We start from the raw sequence: 26,005 nt of genomic DNA on the forward strand, positions 1-26,005 counted from the left end.
ACAAATTTTCCTTTGAGAAAATTAATGTGCGAATAGGTTAAAAATCTCTTAAACTATTATTGTATGGTTACAGAACCTCTTTGAACTATCATAATAAACTCATATTAAAATATATATATCTCCAGAGCAATGAGATTCCAGGTTGGTGCAGCAATCAAGTTACAGCTTCATCTGTCTGTTTCACTATGCCCACACATGCATAAGGAATAGAATACAAGTTTTTGCGAATGGTTAACTGGATTATCTTCAAAGTAGTCTACGGTCCCTCAGATATCCATCCATACGGCTTATTCATTAGGCTTGGGGAAAGAATGACTGTAACTAACAACTGGCCTCATGATGGCATACCTACTGGAGACGTAGAACAATCATGTGTACATTACAGCTCTTACTTAGGAGCACCTTTCCGTAATTTGGACCAACAAAGTAATGTGACTTCATGCCACCGGTCATGGATCATTCTGATTCTCAGATGAATAAGTTTGGTACGAAGGAAAATGCTTCCCATGAAAAATGTTCTCTTACAAAATGTTTTCTTCTATACCAAACACACCCCAAGAGAGGCCACTTATTGTAATATGTTTGTTGGGTAAGCGATAATTAACACTTTTCTGTTTAAAATGTCTGTACCTAGAAAATTGAGTTTTCCTCATCTTTACCTTTTTATTGATTCTCAGTGAAGATAAAATCTTTTGACCGAAGTAAGCCATTCTTTAAGCCAATTCACCAAAATAATACAAAACTAGAATAAACGTATTTCACAGTAACGAATTAGGCATTATTTTATTTAAAAATTCCAACGAACAAAAAGACAAATGGTTAACAGCATTAAAGGGTAATTCGTTACTGTGAGTAATGTATTATGGTTAATATATAACTGATAGTAACAACTCTAAAAAAAATATTGCTTAGCCTTAAAAAAAAATATTGATTAGCCTCAAAAAAGTACTGAATAGCCTTAAAAAAAAAAGTACCGATTAGCCTTAAAAAAAAAGTACTCCCTCCAGATCAAAAAGAGTGTCCACTTTAATTCTTTAATGTATGAAAGGGTAGTCCAAACCGCCGCTAATGCACCTAAACCAATTACTGAGTTGCTGATTAAAAATTTGTTATTCAAAAGATAGATAATTGGAAATTCACGAGAATGTTCGGTAAAAAAAAAAGACTTTATATTTGTTGACTTTTGTGATGTTTCGATGATTGACAAATGCAATATGCTTGTTAATTTAATTTGAGTAACTTGTTTGTGAATGATTTATGAGCAACATAGTGTATTGATTTGGGAAGAAAATAAATTTGGAGAAACAATCGTACTTGTGGACCAAGCAAGCAATTAGAGTCCTAAAAAGTTTTGGTTTATTACATGGAAATTTCTTAACCATAGCAATTTAGGAAAAGTAACTTGTGTGTTTGATGGAAATTATTGCTGGGAAGCTGTTTTCCTATGGTATACCAGGTGAAGAAGGTGCCACCGTTCTAGTTTTTTTTTTTATTATTATTATTTTTTTCTCCAAATGATTTTGAGTAGTATGAAGATGATTTTACTAAATTTTATTCTGGTGTGAAGCGTGAAGATATATTGTCGGAATTATTGAACGTTACATGAATTTTAGGGAAAGCTATAGAGATTTCCCCTCAAATTTGACTTAGTAACACTAATGGTGGTTTACGATATTACGCTTACATCATAAAAAGGAACAGCTAACTCGGGAATCAATTAAAAAGATTGTAAAAAAGAATAGCTAATTACTTGAATTAATGAAAAATGAAAAAATTAAACTTGTAAACAGAGTTCTAATCCTATAGAGCATTAGGAGAGATTAATGTCTCCACATATGCTAGTGCAACATATTCTTGACCAAAATAAGGTTGTAATGATTTAAACACATCAGGTTTAACTTGTTCAAGCTCCTCAATTCTAGCTTTTTCTAACTTTTGTCTTTTTGAATCATAAACCTCTAACACCAAAGTTTCATTCATCATAATCAACAACAAATCTCGATCCTTACTAAAGGCCACGGTGTCGATCCAATATATGGCATTCCAGGGATCATCAACCTTTGTAATTGCTAATATTTTACTTCATGAGCTCCTCATTCCATTCTTTTCCATACTGTACAAAACTAGCGAATCAATCGTCTCATTCATAAGCAAGAGATTTTCTCCCGCGACAAATAGAACTGGATATTTCACCCCTGCATCTGGAAACGATATTTCTTCAAAATTTTCATTTTTCAAACACATACATTGAATAATGCTCATGTTGCTGGCATACTCATACGTGCTCATATAAACAAATCCGTCATCATCTACTACCATTTTCCCCTCAAAGTCATCGCATCGAGGTAACCTGCCAATCAGTTTCCACAAGTCAGTTTTAGTCGAAAATATTTGTACATAACAGCCATCTGTCTTAGTTCTTACAACTTAACTATTTTGTAATCCGAAACATGGCCAAAACCATAGGAAAGGATTGGAATCCTCCTCCTCAATAGAGATTGGAGGAGGGATTATTCTTGATTCTTTGATGGTCGGGTTCCACAAAACAAGTATGTCAGAAGAGAAGCGTAGAAGAAATAAACCATCGCAAGAATTCACAAATACGCAATCATACGCGTATGTGACAGCATCCAGTGTAAGATTGATTTCTGGATCAAACTGTGGTAGTACTGGAAGCTCAAGAAGAGTGACATTATCAGAATGTCGTTCGTGTTGAAACTGTGGGGCGTCTATGGAGTAGCAGTCGCAATAATAATACCACTTCCAGCTTGCCAAAAGGATTTTGTGACAATTTACATCACGTTGGCATCGATCACGGTGTTGTTTGATGAATTTGCGATCTTCAATTAGAGAACGCCATGATTTGCAGACAAGTTTAAACTTTACAAGAGGTTTGACAGGAAGGTTTAGCAATAATTCGATGATCATATCATGGAGAAAATACTTATTAGACATGTAAAATATTTTGGGTTTGAGCTACTACTGTTTGATTTGATTAATGTCTTCTGTATTTAACGCTGCTTTTTAATTCTTTTTTGGGTGGGAGAAGGATTTTTTTTGGTCATGTCGCTGATTTTTGCCTTTTTCTTAGTGGGAGTAGGATTTTGATATTTTTATTTTATTTTGAGCCAATATTTCTTCTGTCATACCTGAAAAGTTTGTTGATTCCTTGTCAATTTGCTAAAATAGTTTCCAACGTATTCAACTTGATGTTACATAGACAACTTTAACGTTGTTGAATCTTTTAGTATTACTAGTCCCTCAGCACGCGGTTGCGCGTGTATGACAAGGCATGTTGTATATGATTTTATAAAATCAATATCAATTTATAACTTAAAAATAGTCAATTGATTAGCATATTGTTGACAAAAATAGACGTTATTCCAAAGTTCCCTAATTAGATAAGAAAAAAAGAATTTCAGTTTAGTTTCAATCATATATAAGGAGACTCTTCTCTACAATATATTGGGGAGAGAAATAACTTCACTCATTCCTTCCTAAGAATTCCTATATCACTAATGAAAATTTCCTACTTTACATGGAATCAACATGGCAGTCTTCCTAATGGGGCAAAAAATTAAAATATTTGTTACACCTCTGTTTCAAATTGGTTTTCTTACCTTTCTTTGATATAAATTCCGTTTTAAAAATAATTTCTCTTTTTTTTTTCTTTTTTTTTCTTTTTTTTTTTTTGACAAACCTTTAATTCCAACTTCCCACATGACATTTTTAAGACCAGAAGACTAAAAAAAAATCTTCTTTATTTTCTTAAAATATGTGCCAAGTCAAAATCAGGCAAACAAATTGAAAAAACATATATATATTTCCTTTCTAATAGTGCATATTGAATTAATATGTTATGAATTAAATGGGTGATCTTCGAAAGGTGATGATGTAAGGACATTCTCAAGGAAGAGACAGAAAAGGAGAGCACAGATGTTAGATATTAATCCCTCATCACCTTAACATTGACAATCAAGAAAAGATATAAAAACACAAATATCTTTGGAGTCGCCGTAGGTATTAAGACTTTTATCGTGGAACATTTTTTGAAGAATTTTTTCTTATATTTCAGAAAACTTTTAATATGCATCCAAAGTTATTATCCAACTAAATTGAGAAAAAGTTTATACTCAGTTACATATTATCTTAAATGTGAGGTAACAATTTTAAAGCAGTTAAGCACATAAGAAGGTACAATACTATACATGAGACATGAGTATATCTTATAATATATGTTTAAATGTAATCTGCTTGAATTGAGGAAGTGCAACATGTATACTACTACATGATCATGATAAAGAAGAAGAAGAAGAAGAAGAAGAAGAACATTTAAAATATTACACGTGATTTTTGTCTTTTCTGAAAGTTGATCAAGGTAACTTTGAGTGTAGCAGTTCCTTGTCTTCAACTTTCAAATAGAAAAATTGATATTTGGTTTGAAATATTTCAATTTGTTAAAAAAAAATACAACTTGTTCAACATAAATTAATTTTCTTGTGTTCATATTTTTAAAAGTTGAATGTACTAAATATACAAATATACTTATAAGTAATTAAGAATAGATAGATTATATTAAGAATATATTTTTAATAGTTCTTAATATAGTTATATTAAGTTATACCAATATATTAAGTATATATAGTAATATAGTAATATGTTATATATATTAAGTTATACATATATTTAATAGATATTAAAGTTATATTTATATATTCACCAATATAAGTATATGTAAGTTATACGAATAACCGGATAAATTAATTATTTATGGTTCGGTCAATTAATTTGGTTTATATTACCGAATATATCTCATCCTTATACAATAATATATATATAGATGGAAGAATATGTTATGTCTAAGGCAAAAAAAATATAAGAAAGTACCAAAAAATATAATAGATTATCAAAGAAAATTATAATTTTGTAAAGGATATGTAATAAGCAATACATCGTGTAACAAACATACACCAAGTGAAAATGTCAAACTATATGCTTGAGTGAGAATTAAATTGAGTACATGAAATAAAACTTACAAGTATTGTGCGACGTTTTCTTTTGCCAAATTAAATGAACGTGAGATGTTTGGCATATAGGTTTAAAGACAATGATTTACAGCCAAGCCCCTTTTCGGCCAAACAGTTAATGTCAAATGTGTTTATCTCAGAGAACACATCAGTTCAGTCTGGGTTGTTTTTGCAAGACAGTTTTTTTTTTTTTTTTTTTTTTCTTTTTTTTTTTTTTTTGAAATATGGTAATTAGATTTTTAAGAAGGATATTTAAATAATTTAACTTTCAAGTTAGAGAGTTCATGCTTTTAATATAGTATAAATAAAGTATCTCTGGTATAATCAACCCATTTTAAGTAGGTCAAATTAAAAACGGGTAGATGTATGATAAGTTGAATCCTAAATAAATCTAAATATTGATTGTGATTTTCAAATATGTTTCTAAAGTTTTTATAACTATCACATCATTAAATAGGTAGTGGAAATTGTATTTCTGACTAAATAACCATGAAAACTAACTATACAAAGTTGAACGACTTTTGGAAACTAACTATACAAAGTTGAACGACTTTTAAAATAAAATAAAATTGAGCGACTGTAACAATACGAAGAGCTCCGGTAAGCTCATTAAGAGAGAAATTAGAGAAAGAAGGGAAGAAGAGAGGGAGATGGGGGAAAAAGAGAGGAGATAGAGAAAAAGATATTTTTCGTTCAACATACCTCCAAAATAGCAACAATGGAACATTTGAAGGGAACCTAGCACTAACAAACAGGACGCGTGGCTTCAGGTGATAAGGCCACCTTTAGGAACTGACTAGCAATTATGAAAAGACTGAAATGAAAATACTAAAGATACAGGACTGGACACCTCATAAAACTTGAGGCTAATTTTGGATAATATAAACATCTCCCAAAATTCCCAATTCGTGACAGCGACTTTGGTGGTCAATTACTATAATTTTGAATGGCCATTCAGGCCTTCAACTCCAATTACTAGTTGAGGCAAAAGATGAGAAATATGAAGAAAAAAAATATCTCAAAGTGATACAATTTTCTATTAAACAAATCTTATCTCTATGGATTTGGCAGGTGAAGTGAAGCTTATATATATATAAGAAATATAAATATATATATATATATATATATATATATATATATATATATATATATATATATGTGGTGGTTGGTACATGGGATTTCCTTTCCCATCAAGTATCCAACACTACCCAAAATACAAACAAAGCTTTTGAGTCCCACTGAGATAGCATACAATTATTTCGGCATACAATTATTTCAAAGCTATACACATATAGTAAAATGCTTGTGATATTATTCAAGAAATAACTATAAACACAAATCAAAAGGCAGCACATAAGAAAAAAATCAAATAGTAGAAAAGTTTAAACAAAATCGCGCAGTTTCAGTGATCGAAAAAAGAAAGAACAATAGAAAAGAGAATATCAAAATTAGCAGTCTCTGCCTTCACTGATCTTTTCTTTGGCAATAACATCAGTAAATTTCAAATAGGCAAAGATCAACCCAAAAAAAGAAAACACGTTGCTTTGAATTCTTGAAACAAAAATCATACACCAAAAGGCAAATGGATCTAAACTTGCTACAATATCATATCACACCACCAACCATAATCCAATCTTTATTCGAAATATTTTAGTCTTCTTTCAAACGAGACCCACTCTCCCCAGCAAAACATGCCAACTTCCTCCGAAATATATCCCCAACAATAATCAAAACACTACTATCCTAAACAAACTCAAAGTATTCAAAGCAAAACAAGCATGCCGCGACAATGTCAAATTGTCTTCCCTCAGTACCTGTAGTGAGCAGGCTTGTAAGGACCCTCAACTGGTACGCTGATGTAATCAGCTTGGTCCTTGGAGAGCTTAGTGAGCTTGGCTCCGAGCTTTCCGAGATGAAGGGCAGCGACCTTCTCATCAAGGTGCTTTGGCAAGACGTACACCTTCTTCTCATACTTGCCACTACTCTTCTCATTCCACAACTCGAGCTGGGCAATGACTTGGTTAGTGAAAGAGCATGACATGACGAAACTTGGGTGTCCGGTGGCACATCCCAAGTTCATGAGACGACCCTCGGCCAAGACAATGATGCCACTCTGGGTATCTGGGAAGACCCATCTGTCGGTTTGAGGCTTAATTGTGATCCTCTTCACACCGGGGAAGGTCTCGAGACCATGCATGTCGATTTCGTTATCAAAGTGACCAATGTTGCAGACGATGGCGTTATTCTTCATCTTCCTCATGTGGTCAACCATGATGATGTCCTTGTTACCGGTTGTGGTGACAAAGATATCAACATCAGAAACAACATCCTCGAGAGGAAGAACCTGGAGGCCTTCCATGGTAGCCTGGAGAGCACAGATTGGGTCAATCTCAGACACAATAACACGGGCACCTGCTTGTTTCATGGCAGCAGCACAACCCTTGCCGACATCTCCATAACCAGCAATGAAGGCAACCTTTCCGGCAATCATAACATCAGTAGCCCTCATGAGACCATCAGGCAGTGAGTGGCGGCATCCATACAAGTTATCAAACTGGAAGACCAAAAGGATCAATGTTATTGTCAGCCTATGAGCTAACATTAACTTGTTTTATTGCTAAACAAGATCTAATACATTATGCATCTCCAACAACCAAGGAAAAGATCAGTACTTGCTACAAGTCAGAAGTCAGAGTAGCTTTTGCAAAATGGATCAGACGTCCATTAGCCAAATATGGTACTTATAAGTCAACATATCTAACCTAATCAAAGTTGCAATTCTTCGGCACAGTAGTATGTGGAAAACTGTACACAAGCATTTAACAAACCATCAACTCTCAGCTTAACCGGAATGATCTGATGAAACATGTATTTATTAGTATATAAGTACATAAGTATCTCACTAAATCAAGTCACAATTTTACCAATCAGTGGATATGAAAACAAGAACAGACTACTCTAATTGGAAAAGATGTGAACTTTAAGCTTCTCAGTCCAGAAGGCAAATAATCACTTCCCTTAAGTAGACCCCCACATGAGAAATGAAGCAAAATCAAAACTTCCCTACTAAACAAAAAGCATTCATTTCTTCCACTTACCAAAAGAGTTGAGATCATTTAAAAGATTCAACTAATCATTGATCCTATACTTAATAATACAGATAAACCCAACATTAAGTTCAAGTATAGTTCCTCTGTATTACATCCAAGAAATTATTAACTATGCATATCAGATATATATCACAACAACCATATAAACACAAATGGAACACAGATCCAAGCTCACACAACAAATCTACACAGATCTGAAACAACATTAAAGTATACCTTGCTCTTGGTAACAGAGTCATTAACGTTAATAGCAGGGAAAAGCAAAGTTCCATTAGCCTGCATCTGGTAAAGCCTCTTAACACCAGTGGTAGTTTCCTCAGAAACACCAACAAGTCTCTCCTTCATCTTGGTGTATTTTAAAGGATCAGTCTTTAAGCTTTCCTTGATAATAGTAAGGACAAGCTGAAACTCGGGGTTATCAGTAGAGGTAGGATCCGGGACTGTCCCATTCTTAGCAAACTCTTCTTCAGCTTTAACACCTTCATGAATCAAGAGAGTAGCATCACCACCATCATCGACAATCAGATCGGGTCCACCACCTGGACCCCAGTCAAGAGCCCTCTCGGTACACCACCAGTACTCCTGTAAAGTCAGTTAAGCTTGATCAACTACAACTGTAAAATTGTTGAATTATTTTCTGCCAAGTTTAAAGTAACTGATTTTTACTCCCTCTATTCCAATTATGTGGCACTTTGAGATTCAAACTATGTAAATCTTGACCAACATTTTAAAATATACACATGAAAAGAATCCCAACTTATAGTATTACTTCCCCCGATTTAGAATAGGTGTCCCCTTAGAGCCTTAAGCATAGTACTTAAGAAACCCCAAGACAAAAAGTACCCTTAATTGAAATTAGCATATTCCTATGGACTTGACACATTGGATCTGGTCAATTAGCACTTGATAAGGGCAAATCTGGAATAATAATGTTAATTCCCTCTTGATTATATAGGTTGACACTTATTTTGGCACTTTGAGATCCAAAGTATATAAATTTTGACCAACATTTTAAAATATATAACTGAAAAAGAATTGCAAATATTAACTTGACACATAGGGATCTGATCAATTATTAGTTAATAAGGACAAATTTGAAATAATAAAGTTAATTACTAAATATTATGTAAGTTGAGACTTATCTTGGACCAAAATAATTAGGCTAAGTGGACACTCCTGATAAAATGGATGGAGTATTGTAAAGTTTTTAAATATCTAAATTTTAATTTTTTAAAATTGAATTCATCTAATTCAATTTAGATTCAAAAATTATTCAAAATTGACTCTGGAGAAGTGAAAAGTAGTACTTTTATAACTTTACCCGCAAAGGCTAACTGGCCTTGAATATCTACATTTTAATTTTAAAATATTGAGTAGATCTAATACCAGATCCCACTTGTGAGATTACACTTGGTATGTTATTGTTGAGTTGATCTAATCAAATTTAGCTTCAAAGATTAATTAAATTGACTCTCGAGAACCAAAAAGTAATCTCGGATAAGGGGTTGTTTGGTTGGTGGGATAAAATGTGAGATTACTTTATCCTGTTTGGTAATAGATATTAATTAGTCCCAGAATTATTTTTATTCCACCATTTATACTAAAATGATGGGATTAGATATCCTCGTCTTTTCCATCCCACCAACCAAACAACCCCTTATTGTATAAGTCTTGAATATCAACCTTTTAATTATAAAATATTGAGTCCATCTAATACCAGATCCCACTTGTGAGACTAAACTAGGTATGTTACGTTATTATTGAGTCGATCTAATCCAATTTAACTTCAAAGATTAGTCAAATCGACTGTCATAAACACAAAAAGTGCCACGTAGGACTACCATCTAATAACAATAAAGTCATTTCACACTAATAACATTGAGTTGATCTACTACCAGATCCCAGTTGTGGAATTAGACTGGATATCTTATCGTTTAGTCGATCTAATCCAATTTAACTTCAAACATTAGTCAAATCAACTCTCAAAAGACACAAAAAGTGCCACGTAAGCAGTACCATCTAATAACAATAAAAAGTGGCTATACCTACAAAGTCTCAAAATATCCTTGTCTACCCCATCTCATCCCACCAACCAAACCAACCCCTTATTGTATAGGTCTTGAATAGTTTTTTCTTTTTTAGTTAGATCTAATACCAGACCAACTCATGAAATTACACTGAGTCTATCATTATTGAGTCGATCTAATCCAATTTAACTTCAAAGATTAATCAAATCAACACTCAAGAAACACAAAAATGACAATAAGACTACCATTTAACAACAATAAAGTGGCTATACCTGCAAAGTCTCACCCTTCCAGGCGAAAACAGCAGCGCTATCACGTGCAATAGCAGCAGCAGCATGGTCCTGAGTAGAAAAGATGTTACAAGAACACCATCTAACTTCAGCACCCAAAGCAGTCAAAGTTTCAATCAAAACAGCAGTTTGAATGGTCATGTGTAGAGATCCAGTGATTCTAGCACCTTTGAACGGCTGTGATGGGCCAAATTCAGTACGACAAGACATAAGACCAGGCATTTCTACTTCGGCTAACTCGATTTCGAGCCTCCCGAAGTCAGCCTGGGACATGTCCTTGACCTTGTACTCGCGGCCAGATGTGGTTTTCTCGACGAGTAGAGCCATGGGTAAGGCGAGTATAAGAGAAATGAGGGAATTTGGGTGAGTTTGAGGGAGAGTTAAGAGAGGCTGTTTACTCTTTTCTTCGGTTTTGGGGAAGAAGAAGAGTGAGGCGAGGAGTTTAGGGCGGAGGTGTGTGGTTTATATAAGATTGAGTGATGGAAATGGACGGTCCAGATTTGTTTCAGATCTGAAAATTTTGATTGGATATATTTGGGATTTGGTAGATCCAGAAAATTGACATCCTACTAGGAGTATTTTCTTTTCAAAGTTGAATGAGTATCATTTCCTGTGTTTCGTGAATGTATTATTTTCGTTAAGGGTAATGTTTTAAATTTAATCTAAAATATTCGATTTGTTTATAGCAATGTTTTAAAAGGTGTGGTTAAGGCGAGGTAATTGACATATGTTTAGAAATATATATGTATTTATTATTAACATGCTAACATATGTGCGAACATTAAAAAAATCATGAAAAAATTAATAACGTAAAGATGCATTACACTAATAACATGACTACGATGAAACATACTAAGAGTTGTAAAAATGATACTCTATCCTAATAATTCAGAGATAAAATGACAATAATATAAAGTTATTGTTTTAAAACCTAAATCTGGATAACAAATTAATACTCATTATAATACAAATAGCCAGAATAGATTCCTCAAAACATTATCTAAACTAGAGTAATATCAAAAGAAATTCTAAAACTAAAAACTATTTTGAAAAAGATAAATTGAAGAATGCTAAAATGATTTTGAAGAAAATAAAGCATAAAGAAGGAAAATGCAAGCATGTAAACATAGTAAGAATTGAAGGACAAACTCTTTATTTTATACTTTTGTTACTTTGTAAATAATAAATAGAAAATATTATGAAATTAGGATAAACAATTAGAATTTTTTTTGACTTTTTGAGATTGTTAGTTTGCGAATTTATTATGAGTTGACTTTTGAATATTTAACTTTTAAAAGAAAATTTATTAGGCAATTTTAGCTCAAATTTGAAAAAATTCTTGGGGCTTACACCTAGGCGAACGTCGGGAAGATTGGGGCATAAGCCTCGCATGTACGCCTCAGGGTGATTTTGGTATGCCTCGCCGAGGAGGTCGCCCCCAAAACGCCTTTTAAAACATTGTTTTATAGTATTTGTATTTAATTTATGTATCATTTTCACAAAGGTTTTCATCATTATCTTTCGTCTTAAATAAGTACATTCTTCCGATAGTTGTTCTGATTTTGTTATGATATTTGCTATGGTGGAGCTAGTGAAACAAATAAAAGTTCCAAATTTTACTTCTATATAATCGAATTGGTTTAGCTTGTATAGTATTGTCAAATCAGACTATTTTTTTTCCCGGTGGAAAATTGTTAATAGAGGGGCATATTTCAGACAAAAGATAATGATAAAGTTTTAATGGACGGATACGTAAATAGAAAGCAAATGTAAAACAAATCGAAAATTTATGAGTATATACTAGAAGCTTTTTCTCTTTTCATTATTAATAACACCACCTATCTAAAATATAGACAAAAACAAACTTCTAAAGAAAGTAGTAGCAAAATTAAAGTTGAGCACAAACGGATAAATCGACATGATATTTTTATGGATGAATGCAACGAATTTCTTTTTCTACCAAATGCAACAATTTTAAAAAAAGAAAATATTACCTCAAAAGAAAACAATTTAACAAAAGAAAAACTACTTTTCGCCAATCACTGTAATCATAATTAAGAAAAAGTATTTTGAAAAAATAATCGATAGTGATGAACATAATCAAGACGAGCCTCGAAGGACTTTCCAAGGCTCCCTACCCATTGCTGAAAAGTCTAGGTTTCAAAATTGTGCATAGAGCTTCTGCCTTATACGACTCTGGTGATGGAAGAAAATGAACTATTCTCACAAAAAAAAAAAAAACTTATTCTTTACGTCATGAGCTAATATATATCTATCTTTTATAGCGGGTTTCTTCTCTTTTCAAAAGATGTGTCATGGAGCTTACCTTCCCGTCGTCTCCTTTGTCGCACATATTTAGAAACCTTTACTTGTTTATTTCGACATGTCGTTGTCCTTGCTTCAAGTGTGTGATCCATCGATTCACGGAGTGACTTTTTTTTGTCGTTATGTTGGAGAGACAGTGCATCAAGTTTAAAGTAAAAGCCGTAAAAAATGGGCAGCATAAATAGCGTAACGACTGCCCATCTTTCTTCTATATGGACATGGTGAAATTAGATCTTCTACTACAAGCATTGTGAAGATCTTAGTATTTTATGTTGCTTATTTTACTTTTTCTAAATTGAAATTTTTTATTTTATTTTTTTTCTTTTACTTCTGCACTTTAGTATCCCAATCTTTCTTTTGCACTTTCTCTTGTTTCTTGCTATTCCTTTCTTTTTCTGTGGTGCAATTATTAATTGTCTCAATTGGATAATTTTTCAAATTGCGGTGCGGCGAAAGGACCATGTCAACTACTAGTCTTTAATTACAAAATGACCAACATGTTACAATTTTTTTGCTACAAAGGATAAAGTTTAGTTCCAAACTCTACAACTCTAGATTCCGATTAATTATGATTTTCGCCAATTCAAAAGGGGAGCGATATTAGATTTCGAACCCAAAATCTTCCGTGAAGGACGAAGGGAACCTATCGTTTCTATCACAACCCTTACATCGGGTGGAAAATAGAAACGAAGGGATCCAACATGTCACAATTTTTTTGCTACAAAGGATAAAGTTTAGTTCCAAACTCTACAACTCTAGATTCCGATTAATAATGATTTTCGCCAATTCAAAAGGGGAGTATATATATATATATATATATATTAGATTAACTCTTGAAACGAAGGAATTTTCTAGGAAAACGAGAAACGAAGGGATCCTATCCTCCCGAAAAATGTTGTGTATAGTAAGAAGTATCTTAACCCAAACGTGGAATTTTCTACACCAGTCGAATTAAAACAAAAAATGAAAAATGAAAGATTAACTTTTCATAAATGCTCAACATTTCCGCCCGATTCCTCCCCTTGGGTTCTGGCAGCTCAAACGTAATTTTCCCTTCAAATTGTATAGGTCGTTTTCACTCATTTTATCATGCATCTTAAACCCAAACACACAAGGACAAAAGAAATGATAAAATATCAAGAGAGATTGGACTTTTCATCACACAAAAGATATTCATGGCCGAAAGAAAAAGTTTTGGTGGTGGTCGTCTGGTTGGTGGGAGGTGAATATGGAAATGAGGTCATAATACTTTCCTTTAAGATGGTCCATTTCTTTTCCACCAAACATTCAACCTCCACTCAAAATATCCCAAAGTTTTTGAGTTCCATTGAGATTACATAAAATTGTTTCAAGATATATACATATAAATATCCCAAAGTTTTTGAGTTACATTGAGATTACATAAAATTGTTTCAAGATATATACATATAAATTGATTGATGATATGTACATACAAGGTAGAGGTAAAATCTGTGCATACTCTACCCTCCTAGACCAAGCTTTGGGAATACACTAGGTATGTAGTTGTCGATGATCAAGTATATCATTCATTACTACTTCTCAATCTCCAGCGAATTGGGAATCAACTATATGAATCTTCACTAACCGAATCTCTACATTTTAGTAAAATCATGCAGTATCAAAGATAAATGTGCCTTTACTGATCATCCCCTCTCAGCTACTAAGAAGTGAACTATCAAATGGATGGTTAAAACAGATGCCTTACTTTTGCTATAGTTTAGTTAGATATAAAAGGGATATAAAAGACAAAAGAAATAGGCTAATATAGAAAGAGAATGGGTCTTCATTCTTCTGTTAAACTGTCCTGTCATTTTGGTTGGTGAAGTGAAGCTAAAATGCCCAGAGAGAAAATATGGTAATAGGAGATTTTGGCAATAACATGAGTAAATTCTGAACAGCAAGAATTAACTGAAAAGGGAACACATGTTGCTCTGATTCCTTGAAGCAACTATATAGAGCAAAAAGCAAATGAATCTAACTTAGTACAATATCATACCACACCACCAACCATAATTCGAATATTATTCAAACACATTTTGGTCTTCTTTCAAATGAGACCATTTCTTTCCAGCAAAACATGCCCAACTTCCTTCCAGTATATCCCCAACAATAATAAAAAACACTACTATCCTAGACAAAATCAAAGTATTAAAAACAAAACAATCATGCCGCGATAATGCCGTCAGTTTCTCTTCGTTCAGTACCTGTAGTGAGCAGGCTTGTAAGGACCCTCAACTGGTACGCTAATGTAGTCAGCTTGATCCTTGGAAAGCTTAGTGAGCTTGGCTCCGAGCTTTCCGAGATGAAGGGCAGCAACCTTCTCGTCCAGGTGCTTTGGCAAGACGTAAACCTTCTTCTCGTACTTGCCGCTGCTCTTCTCATTCCACAACTCGAGCTGGGCAATGACTTGGTTAGTGAAAGAGCATGACATGACGAAACTGGGGTGTCCAGTGGCGCATCCCAAGTTCATGAGACGACCCTCGGCCAAGACAATGATGCCACTTTTGGTGTCTGGGAAGACCCATCTGTCGGTTTGAGGCTTGATTGTGATCCTCTTCACACCAGGGAAGGTCTCGAGACCATGCATGTCGATTTCGTTGTCAAAGTGACCAATGTTGCAGACAATGGCATTGTTCTTCATCTTCCTCATGTCGTCAACCATGATGATGTCCTTGTTACCGGTTGTGGTGACAAAGATATCAACATCAGAAACAACATCCTCAAGAGGAAGAACCTGGAGGCCTTCCATGGTAGCCTGGAGAGCACAGATTGGGTCAATCTCAGACACAATAACACGGGCGCCTGCTTGTTTCATGGCAGCAGCACAACCCTTACCAACATCTCCATAACCAGCAATAAAGGCAACCTTTCCGGCAATCATAACATCAGTAGCCCTCATGAGACCATCGGGCAGTGAGTGGCGGCATCCGTACAAGTTGTCAAACTGGAAATCAAAAGGATTAATATAATTGTCAGTCTATGAACTAAATAACAAACACTACCAAGGCATAAAGCTAATGAAGATCTACTACTTTATACATCTCCAACAAGTCAACAACTAAGGACAATATCTTACTGGATTCGTCAAACAATATTGCCACCAAGCCAAAAGAGACGGTGGCTTTTCCAAATGGATTAGACTTCTATTAGTCAGCCATGGAGCTATAAGTAAACATATCTAACCTAATCAAGTTGCCATTCTTCAGCAGAGTATGTGAATAATTGTACACTACAAGCATTAAATATTTAAATCCAGAAGATTAATCATTGTTTCCCCCTAAGCAAACAACGAGAAAGTTCATGAACTTTTGAAATAAATTAGTTTCATTTTTCTTCATGTACCAAGATAATAAGAAACCATCTACTCGATCTAGTGAAATATGCAGATATCACATAAATATCTCACCAAATCAAGTTGTGTTTTCTAATCAATGCATACTCGAATTGGAGAAGATGTCAACTTTTAGCTTTTAAAGTATAGAAGGCAAATTTAAAACCTACTAAATAAAAAGCATTTATTTCCTCCACTTACCAAAACAGTTAAAGATTCATTTATAAGATTCAACTAACAATTTACTTACACTTAAACAATACAAATCGACCAACATTAAGTTAAAAGTATAGTTCATCTGTATCAGATCAACCAATTATCAACCATTCATATCAGATCTAAAAGTACAACAAGCACATAAAACAAAAATAGAACAACTCAAACAACCAATCCACATAGATCTGAAACACAAAAAATATGAAAACAATTATATACCTTGCTCTTGGTAACAGAGTCGTTAACATTGATGGCAGGGAACAACAAGGTTCCATTGGCCTGCATCTGGTAAAGCCTCTTAACACCAGTGGTAGTTTCCTCAGAAACACCAACAAGTCTCTCCTTCATCTTAGTGTATTTTAAAGGATCAGTCTTTAAGCTTTCCTTGATAATAGTAAGGACAAGTTGAAACTCAGGATTATCGGTAGAGGTGGGATCTGGGATTGTTCCATTCTTAGCAAACTCCTCCTCTGCCTTAACTCCCTCATGAATCAAGAGAGTAGCATCACCACCGTCATCGACAATCAGATCAGGTCCACCACCTGGACCCCAATCAAGAGCTCTCTCGGTACACCACCAGTACTCCTGTATAGTCAACAAACTTCGTCAACTACAACAGAATTTTACTTATGTGTGACGCCTTTCGCTTATTGAGATTCAAACTACGTAAATTTTGACCAACATTTAAAAATATATAGTACATGAGAATCATAATTGCAACTTATATTACGTTTTTGAATATTTATTTTAAAATATTGAGATAAAGTGCCACATAGCTAATCCTCCCTCCTATTCAAAATAAGTGTAACCTTAGCTTTCACTACTTAAGGAAATAGTAACTCCCGGATAAAAAAAAAAAAGATATTTTAACTAAACTACCTTTAATTAAAATTTGCATATAACTATTAACTTGACACATTGGGAATTTGGGATCTGATCACTTAGCACTATACTACTGCTCTCTCCATATTATCAATCGTGGGTTACTAAAAAAGTTGTCTCAACTTATTGTTGTTTTAGAAGTTCAAATGCACCATTAATTATTTTTTTCTCATTTTACCCTTACTAGAATTTTGTCATTAATTGAGACGATACATAAATAGGACTAAACATTTAATGTGGAGGGATTATAATATAGACATAAATAAGGATAAACTAATCAAATACCCTTCCTAAGGTTACTATTAACTTGACACATTGGGATCTGATTACCTACCACTTAGCAAGGACAAATCTGAAAAGAAAAAAGAAAAAGGCTAAATGGACAATAAAGTGACTATACCTGCAAAGTCTCACCCTTCCAGGCGAAAACAGCAGCACTATCACGTGCAATAGCAGCAGCAGCATGATCCTGAGTAGAAAAGATGTTACAAGAACACCATCTAACCTCAGCACCCAAAGCTGTTAAGGTTTCAATCAAAACAGCAGTTTGAATGGTCATGTGTAGAGATCCGGTGATTCTAGCACCTTTAAATGGCTGTGATGGACCAAATTCAGTACGAGAAGCCATGAGACCAGGCATTTCTACTTCGGCTAACTCGATTTCGAGCCTGCCGAAGTCGGCTTGGGACATGTCCTTGACCTTGTACTCACGGCCAGATGTGGTTTTCTCGACAAGGAGAGCCATGGTTAAAGAAATGAGATGTGAGAGATGAGATTTGAGAAGCGGTTTACTCTTTTCTTCCTCTTAGGGGGTTTTTAGGGAAGAAGAAGAGTGTGGCAAGGAGTATAGGGCGGAGGTGTGTGGTTTATATAAGGTTTGATAGATGGTAATGAACGGTCCAGATTTGTTTCAGATCTGAAAATTGGTTGGGGAATTCGGGGTTTGGTAGATCTTGATGTGAAAAATATGTGCTTTAGTTTATCTAATGTGGATAAATTCTCATTTCAATCCTTATCATTTTTATTAAGTATATTTAGTAGGCGTTTGGCCATAAGAATTATTCATTTTATTCCAAAAACAATTTCACTTTTCAAAGATTTAGCCATAAGAATTCCAAATACAACTTAAAATTGTATTCTGAAATACCAAAAATTTATTTTTCAATTTTTTTTATTTTTTACAACTACATTTCACCAAAAACTACAATTTTAAAAACTATGGCCAAACACAACTCCAACTCCAACTCCAAAATTCCAAAAAAAGGGATTATTTTTTTTTGGTTTCTATGGACAAACGGGGCCTTAATATATAATTTATTGATACATATATGTATTTTTAATCTTTTGAGCCGGGGAGGGAGGGGGTGGAGATGGATTGGGCATGTGATGCGGAGAGACGCAAATGCCCCAGTGCGGAGGTGCAAGAGATTGGCTATGGATAGTTTCAGAACAGGTAGAGGTAGGCCAAAAAAGTATTGGGGAGACGTGAGTAGACACGACATGGCGCATTTCCAGCTTACCGAGGACATGACCTCAGATAGGAGGGCATGGAGGACTTAAATCAGGGTAAAAGGCTAGTAGATAGTCGCGTTTATCCTTTCTTGCGAGTAGTTGCATTGATCTTTAGTTTCTTGCCCCTTGATTTCTGCAAAGATCTTTGCGGAATGGTTTATTATGGCTTATTCACTTTTGTTCTTTTCATTTTCATAATTGCTTTGAATTATTTGCCCTATCTGACCTTTCCTATGCTTTTCTTGAGCCGAGGGTCTTCCGAAAATAGCCTCCCTATCTAAGGTAGGGACAAGGTCTGCGTACACTCTACTCTTCCCAGACCCCACATTGTGGGATTCACTAGGTATATTGTTGTTGTTGTTGTTGTTGTGTTACGTTAAAATAATTCAAAAATATCCTTATCATTATGTGATTTTGTTTTACACTTAAACTGCATGGTTTTCCTAAAAAAATCTCGTATCATTAAGAGTATTTATTCACACATCAACAATCTATTCCTCCAACAAAGGTCTACATGTCCATCACCAAGATTATGGACAAATTTGAAGATTCGCTATGCATCAACATATCGTTCGCGTTCACGACTACCAAAATTTACTTGCTTCTTTTTGTGTATGTATCTCTAAAGCAACAAGTAAAAGTAGTACATCAGCCCGTAGTGAGGCAAAGGCACTAAGCAAGCACATTATGATCGCTTTGTAATTTTTATATTTGTCTTTCAAACATTTTCTCTAATATTCATTAGTTTGTTGAGCTAAAACAACTGAAAAATACTCTGAACATGTGTGCTATTATCTGCTTTAAGTAAATAGATGGTTTTGCTCAAAAGACATCACACCGGATATGTAGCTTACCTTTCTTTTCAATTGCTAATGCGTTTAGTTCTCACACCCAACAATATTAAGATAATATAGTTCTAAAAATAGTCTTGTCCTTCTTACATAAAAGACTAACAATATATATTTAACCAGTTCAAGATTAATTAAATATTATAAAAAATTAAATTAAATTTAATCCATAATTAAAGGACCAAAAAGCAACTTTTCCCTTTTAAAATTGGTAACCAAAAGTATGGAATTTTGTCTGATTTTATTGAGGTGATCAATGAATTTCTTTTGATGAAACTAATATACTTATATATATATATATATATATATATATATATATACAGTTTCTTTTCAAAATTGAAAAAAAAAAAAAACTCGCCAACGACTATTCTGCGTACTAAACACGAAAATTAAAATTTAGTCCAAATGATAGTCCACGTCAAACTTCTTTTCAAAATTGAAAGCCCTTTTTCATTATTAAATTTATCCAATAAATTTAATCTAAACTCGCCAACGACAAGCTTGTATCCCAGGACGTACTTATTTTATACCATCGAATAAAATTAAAATTTAGTCCAAATAGATAGTCCACGTCAAACTATTCTATTATATATCATGATACACTATCTTTCATGGATGAATGCGATGAGTTTTCCTTTCTTTTTAGCAAATGTAACAAGGATATGACCTATTAAACATTTAATGTACACACAAAATGTGTTCATTGAACACAAAACGCTGACATAACATATTGTATGATCTGCATCTTAAGCGCATGAACTTAATTACTAACTATAAATATCTGCTTGACCTGGCTAAAATAACAAGGAACATATTCATTTCTCAAATCGTCTTCTTCCGTCTCAATAGACATATTTTACATACCAAGTATTCAATAAATCATACCTTTAATTTATGCGTTTAAATAAACGGAAAAAGGCCTAAAATAAATAAACGGAAAAGGGCCTAAAATACCCTTGAACTATTAAATTTGGTGTAAAAATAACCTCCATCCATCTTTGGGGCCTAAAATACCCCTGTCGTTAACCTTTGGCGCCTAAAATACCCTTATTTTTAACGGACCCATTTCAAAACCCAATTAACAATTTCATTTATTACGTGACTTACTTAATCAAATAATTAACTTAATAAAATAATTAACTTAAACTAATTAATTCTCATTTAACCCGATCCAACTAATAAGCCCTCCCCGCCCAATTAAATCCCCTTTTATCCATATCAAAAGAAACCCTCGAACCCATTCAACTAATAAGCCCGACCTTCGAACGGTACAGACATTTGGGTGGTGATTCAACCAATATATGAAACACTGAAAGAAACCGTGTGTTCCTATTTCATGGTTTGTTTCTTACAGTGTTTCATGGTCGTAATTTCAGCTGAAAATGACATATTTAATTTCCTTTAACAAGAAATCTCCTGTAGTCAAATTCTGGTAAGTCTTCAAGTGTTTCAACGTAAAGGTTTATCAATTTAACTGGTCCTTTTTATGTTGAGTTATTTATTGGTAAATCATGAATGTATGAAGCAACATATATAGCAATGCAAGAAAGAAAATAGAAAAGAATATTACTTTTAGACGGTGGAGTTTGACTAATTTTACTTTGAAAGTTTGAACTAAAATAAAATAGAAATAGTGTATTTCTGTTTCATGGTTCATTTCTTTCAGTGTTTCATGTATTGGTTGAATCATCATCCAAATGTCAGTACCTTTCAAGGGTCGGCTTTATTAGTTGAATGGGCTCGAGGTTTCTTTTGATATGGATAAAAGGAGATTTAATTGGACGGGTAGGACTTAGTAGTTGGATCGGGTTAAATGAGAGATTAATTAGTTTAAGTAAATTATTTTATTAACTAATGAGAAGCTGTCACGTAATAAATGAAATTGTTAATTGAGTCTTGAAATAAGTCCGTTAAAAATAAGAGTATTTTAGGCCCCAAAAATTAACGCCGGGGGTATTTTAGGCCCCAAAGGTTAACGCCTGGGATATTTTAGGCCCCAAAAATAGATGGACGGTATTTTTACACCAAATCTAATAGTTTAAGGGTGTTTTAGGCCCTTTTCCGTTAATTAAAAAATCTTTAACAAGTTTAAAGGGTCGAAAATATCTTCTGCCATTCTTTTTCTTTTGAATTACCAGCTTTTGTCTGTTACTGTAATGAAGGAATTTTGGAATCATAAAGTCTGGAAACGGCTAGTTTTTTTTTTTTTTTTTTTTTTATTATTATTATTATTTAAATTGGGTAAGGAAAGGAAAAATGGGGAAGGTGATTATAAGCAGAGGCGAGGAAAAATTTGGAGTTTATGAGTTGGGATTCTAGTTGTTTAAATTAATAATTTGTATATATTCAATAAATTTCTTAATAAAAATATAGAGTTTGGATCAAAGCTACTGAATTCTGCCTAACCCGCAATCAATGAGCTAACTCAGCCCCTAATTATAAGGTGCAACCCTCACCAACAAAGTGAAATAACATGTGCCAACATATTGAGCTACTAAGATTCTCCTAAAATTAACGAAACAATATTATTATCTAATTTAGAAAAAAGAGAAAAAGAATTGTTTTGGGGCCAAACATTATTTAATGAAGCAGCGCGCAGACAGATCGTAGATCTCCGCCGACAGAATGCGGTGGGGTATTGGACCCACAGGCACAGCTAAGCTGCACTTTGTAAATCTCAATGTAACGGCCATTTCGTCGGTGGTCACGCACCCACCATAGGAAATAGGAGTACTATCAACTATGTGATGGCAAAAAATATCTGGTACATGTACAAGGAAAATATCTGGTACAAGTACAAGGAGGAACACACGTTCACGTGGCTTTCTCCTTATAATGTACTACGCTCTGTTTGGATGGTTGTTTCCCGTGGTTCATTAATGTACAGTATGATATGGTATGATATGATATATATGGTGTTTTATTGTATTATATTGTATTAATGAACACAATATTTGGATAGATTGTATATTTTGTTGTGGTTTAATAATATTTTTATTGTTTGATTTGAACTGTATAATAACATGTAATTTTACTAAAATGCCGTTAACTCTTAATTAGAAATTAGTTTACATATATTAATAAAATCAGGTAAAGGATAAAATAGAAACTTTAAAAAATAAGTAGGTGATGGATGGGGTGGTGGAGGGGTGGGTGGTGTGAGATGAGGGTGGAGGTAGTGGGTGGTAGGGTGAAGGTGAAGTGGTTGTGGGGGTGGGGGTGAGGTGTAGTGAGTGGTGTTTACGGTGTTGAGGGTGGTAGAGTGGGGTGGGTGGAAGAGGGGTGGGGTGAGTAGTAGGGTGGGGTATAATGGAGAAATGAAATACGTAACAACACAAAAACCACAAAATCTGCGATTATAAAAATTGAACTTTTTCATGGTTATATAACTACAGAATTACAATAGGTTTACCATACAATATAGTTCTATGAACAATGGATACAAACATGGTTTCATGGAAAACCATACATTAATGATCCACGGGAAACAACCATCCAAACAGGGATAAGTCTCAAATTATTTATCGTGTTTCTCTTTTGTACTATGACCCTTAAAAAAGCATTAATTAGGAGAGTTTTAAAATATTTTACTCTTATTTATATTTTAAAATATAATCTCCATTCGTTGAATATTTACTTTATTTATGTGTTATCTCTCATATTAAGGTGTTTGTACTTCAGAAACAATTGCAACTAAGAGTAAATTTTGAAACCATTAATTAAGTTTGTCTTGAACTTTTGATATGACAAATAATTAGATACAAATATTTTAAAAAATCGAGACAGATAATTTGAGACAAAAGGAGAATATAATTAGGAAAGGATTCACGTTACGTAAAGCGGTATCACCCGATTCCGCTTAATTGAAAATTTAATAAATATTTTTTAATATGTATAAAATAATAATAAGAACAGTGTTTAATGAAATAAATATAAAGGATATATTGATATGCATGTTAGAAAGAGTTCAATGATTTGTAGGTGAAGCGCTTGAATTTTTTAAGAGGGGTAGGGTTTGAATCTTTGTAAGTGAATTTGATATGTGTTTTTATTTTTAAGTTTCTTTACATTTAAGCTATCAAAAATAATCAATTTCAACGAGGGTTGAATCGACAACGTTTACCTAGTAAGACTCAAACTAACTAGTTCATCCAGAAGCCATTTTAGTATTCTCTTCATCTCAATTTATGTTATATTTCAATTGAACACCTACCTTAATAAAGAAAGAAATACTCTTTCTAAGCTTGTCGACCGAAAAAGTCATAAATATTTATATGGTTATAAATAATTTCATTAAAGATAGAAAAATTAAAGTTATATTTTTTTAAATATCTTTTTAATATACTTCTAAAAAGAATAGTATATTCTAATAAATTGGGACTTCTAACAAAAAAATACTAAATCCTATGTCGAAATAATGTCCAAGGAGTGACCACGTTTTATAGAGTGTGTAGGCGTTTGTGTGGCGGTGTCCTGCCTCGCAAATCTCTATTTCGTTCATACTATATTAAGATACTTCATATATTTTAATTATATCCCATTGTATTATATGCTTAATGTCCCACTAATTCAAAGCCAAATAATTGTACACAGTGTATCACATGAGACAAAGGGAATAGTGGACAAAAAAGTAGGGGAATATAGTATTATATAATTATTAAAGAACAACTTAACCCCACCACACCCGACAATTATTTTTTTCTTTTCTCAAGCAGGGAGCGTGAAGATAATTTAATTAAAAATTATTTTGGAACGACATGTAGAAAACAAGGAGGTCAGTCTAAAGAAATGAATGAAAATGTGCTGTTTAGTAATACTAGAATTTTTGAAGTGGTTCCTGCAAAAGCATATTACATCGCCTTCTTTACTAATAATATTATTTCTAACTCTCTTTTAAACCGGTTAATAATGTTATCGATGAGGAATTTTTTTCTTTTTTCATCAAGGTTAGATCAGTTGAGACTTGTCCATGCCCATTCCCGATGGGCCTTCGACTTGCCTCTACCCTAGCCAGTGGTGGAGTCACATGCATCTAAGGGGTGTCAACTAACACCACTTCGTTGGAAAATAACGCTGTATACGTAAAAAAGGCTTTTTTATGTATGTATACTATGTGGTGAATCCCCTTTATTTCTTCATATCTTTACTTTTTTATATTTTGATACCCCTTAATAAAAATCTTAATTCCGCCATTGACCCTAACTCTATAATTTAGCCGTCGATCTTTCTCAGTCCCTGAAGTCCTCGGGGGCCCTATCTTTCATTTCCTACTTGAGTCTGAAGTTCAGCGGCTTTCATTATTGGATGAATTCCTGCGTTATGCGTTAATAAACCAAATAAAATAGAGAATTTATATCTTGAATGAATCAGTAACAGTGAATTAGTGGAAGGAGGGGTCAATAATTTTAACGATTCATATTTCCGTTACTAGTCTAAATGCCCTAACAGAATAAAGCTTAAACAAAATTATAGTACGTAGTACAAAACCTGCAATAGAACTCAAAAATAAGTAAATAACATAACGAATGGTGAGTGATTTGACATATATACAAACAAAAGGGAAAAAACGACTTTTTCAACCTAAATTCCTATACATAGGGGGACCAAACCACCTACCATGCTAAACCAGAAGTAATAAACATTTGAAGAATAATTTTTTTTAGGATCATCCGGTATACAAAATTCATATTTCAGGTTAATTATTTCAAATTTTCATTGAGGAAAAAACCATTTATTATCAGAAAACTTTCTTCATTCACGTGCCTCGAATTCAAATTCTCTAATTAATGATAAAGGAAACTCAGACATCTCGCCACGCCGTTCATGATACATTTGGAAGATGTTAGACTAGGGAGATCAAATTGACCTCAACAAACACCATAGGCATACCTTTCAAATGTTAGCTACTCTAACAAGGATATACTATATGGTGACCCCATCATTACGAAGTGTATCTGAAAGGTATGTATATGTGGATTGAGCTATCTTTTTTAAAATTAATAATAATAATTTGTGTGTTGTGAAATTTAGATTTGTGTTTTAATTATTTTTGGACTAAAGTTTTGGACAATAAACAACCTCGAGGAAATTTGTTTACATATAACCTTTTGGGAGAAAAAATTTGGAGAATATTTATCTTAATTTTCACAAAACCTAAATTAGAGTCCTTGTTGTTTTAGAAAGTTTTTAACCCAACAAAAACAAATCCCAACCGAGGCCTGATAAATTCAAGTAACGTAATTTTCTCCTTGTTCATATACTAATATATTAATTTTGTAAAAACATTCACTTTAAAAAAAAACGTAATTGGTCCACTAATCATGCTCAACTAGTGGACGAGAGGAGACAGCCGATTTCAACTCTCGTTTTAGCTGGTTCTGCACACGATAATTGACAAATAAGGGCTCGACTTGGTC

At 33.5% G+C, this 26,005-nt stretch overlaps 3 protein-coding genes across 3 annotated transcripts; all 3 read right to left on the reverse strand.

Annotated features, from left to right (window-relative positions):
* Positions 1-2,082: 2,082 nt before the first annotated feature.
* LOC132060871 (putative F-box protein At3g16210) lies at positions 2,083-2,928 on the reverse strand. The gene is made up of 2 exons (XM_059453777.1): positions 2,462-2,928; positions 2,083-2,350 (listed from the first exon to the last, which is right to left on the reverse strand). The coding sequence occupies exons 1-2, from the start codon at positions 2,926-2,928 to the stop codon at positions 2,083-2,085; spliced, it is 735 nt and encodes a 244-aa protein (XP_059309760.1).
* Positions 2,929-6,480: 3,552 nt separating this feature from the next.
* On the reverse strand, positions 6,481-10,897 carry LOC132054560 (adenosylhomocysteinase). Its single transcript, XM_059446571.1, has 3 exons — positions 10,437-10,897; positions 8,354-8,719; positions 6,481-7,581 (listed from the first exon to the last, which is right to left on the reverse strand). The coding sequence occupies exons 1-3, from the start codon at positions 10,779-10,781 to the stop codon at positions 6,835-6,837; spliced, it is 1,458 nt and encodes a 485-aa protein (XP_059302554.1). The 5' UTR covers positions 10,782-10,897; the 3' UTR covers positions 6,481-6,834.
* Positions 10,898-14,769: 3,872 nt separating this feature from the next.
* On the reverse strand, positions 14,770-18,074 carry LOC132054666 (adenosylhomocysteinase-like). The gene is made up of 3 exons (XM_059446670.1): positions 17,630-18,074; positions 16,567-16,932; positions 14,770-15,744 (listed from the first exon to the last, which is right to left on the reverse strand). Exons 1-3 carry the CDS (start codon positions 17,972-17,974, stop codon positions 14,998-15,000), a joined length of 1,458 nt encoding a protein of 485 aa, XP_059302653.1. The 5' UTR covers positions 17,975-18,074; the 3' UTR covers positions 14,770-14,997.
* Between the last annotated feature and the right edge of the window lie 7,931 nt (positions 18,075-26,005).

Source organism: Lycium ferocissimum, chromosome 1, assembly GCF_029784015.1.
Source record: "Lycium ferocissimum isolate CSIRO_LF1 chromosome 1, AGI_CSIRO_Lferr_CH_V1, whole genome shotgun sequence".
In the NCBI taxonomy this organism is placed as follows: Eukaryota; Viridiplantae; Streptophyta; class Magnoliopsida; order Solanales; family Solanaceae; genus Lycium; species Lycium ferocissimum.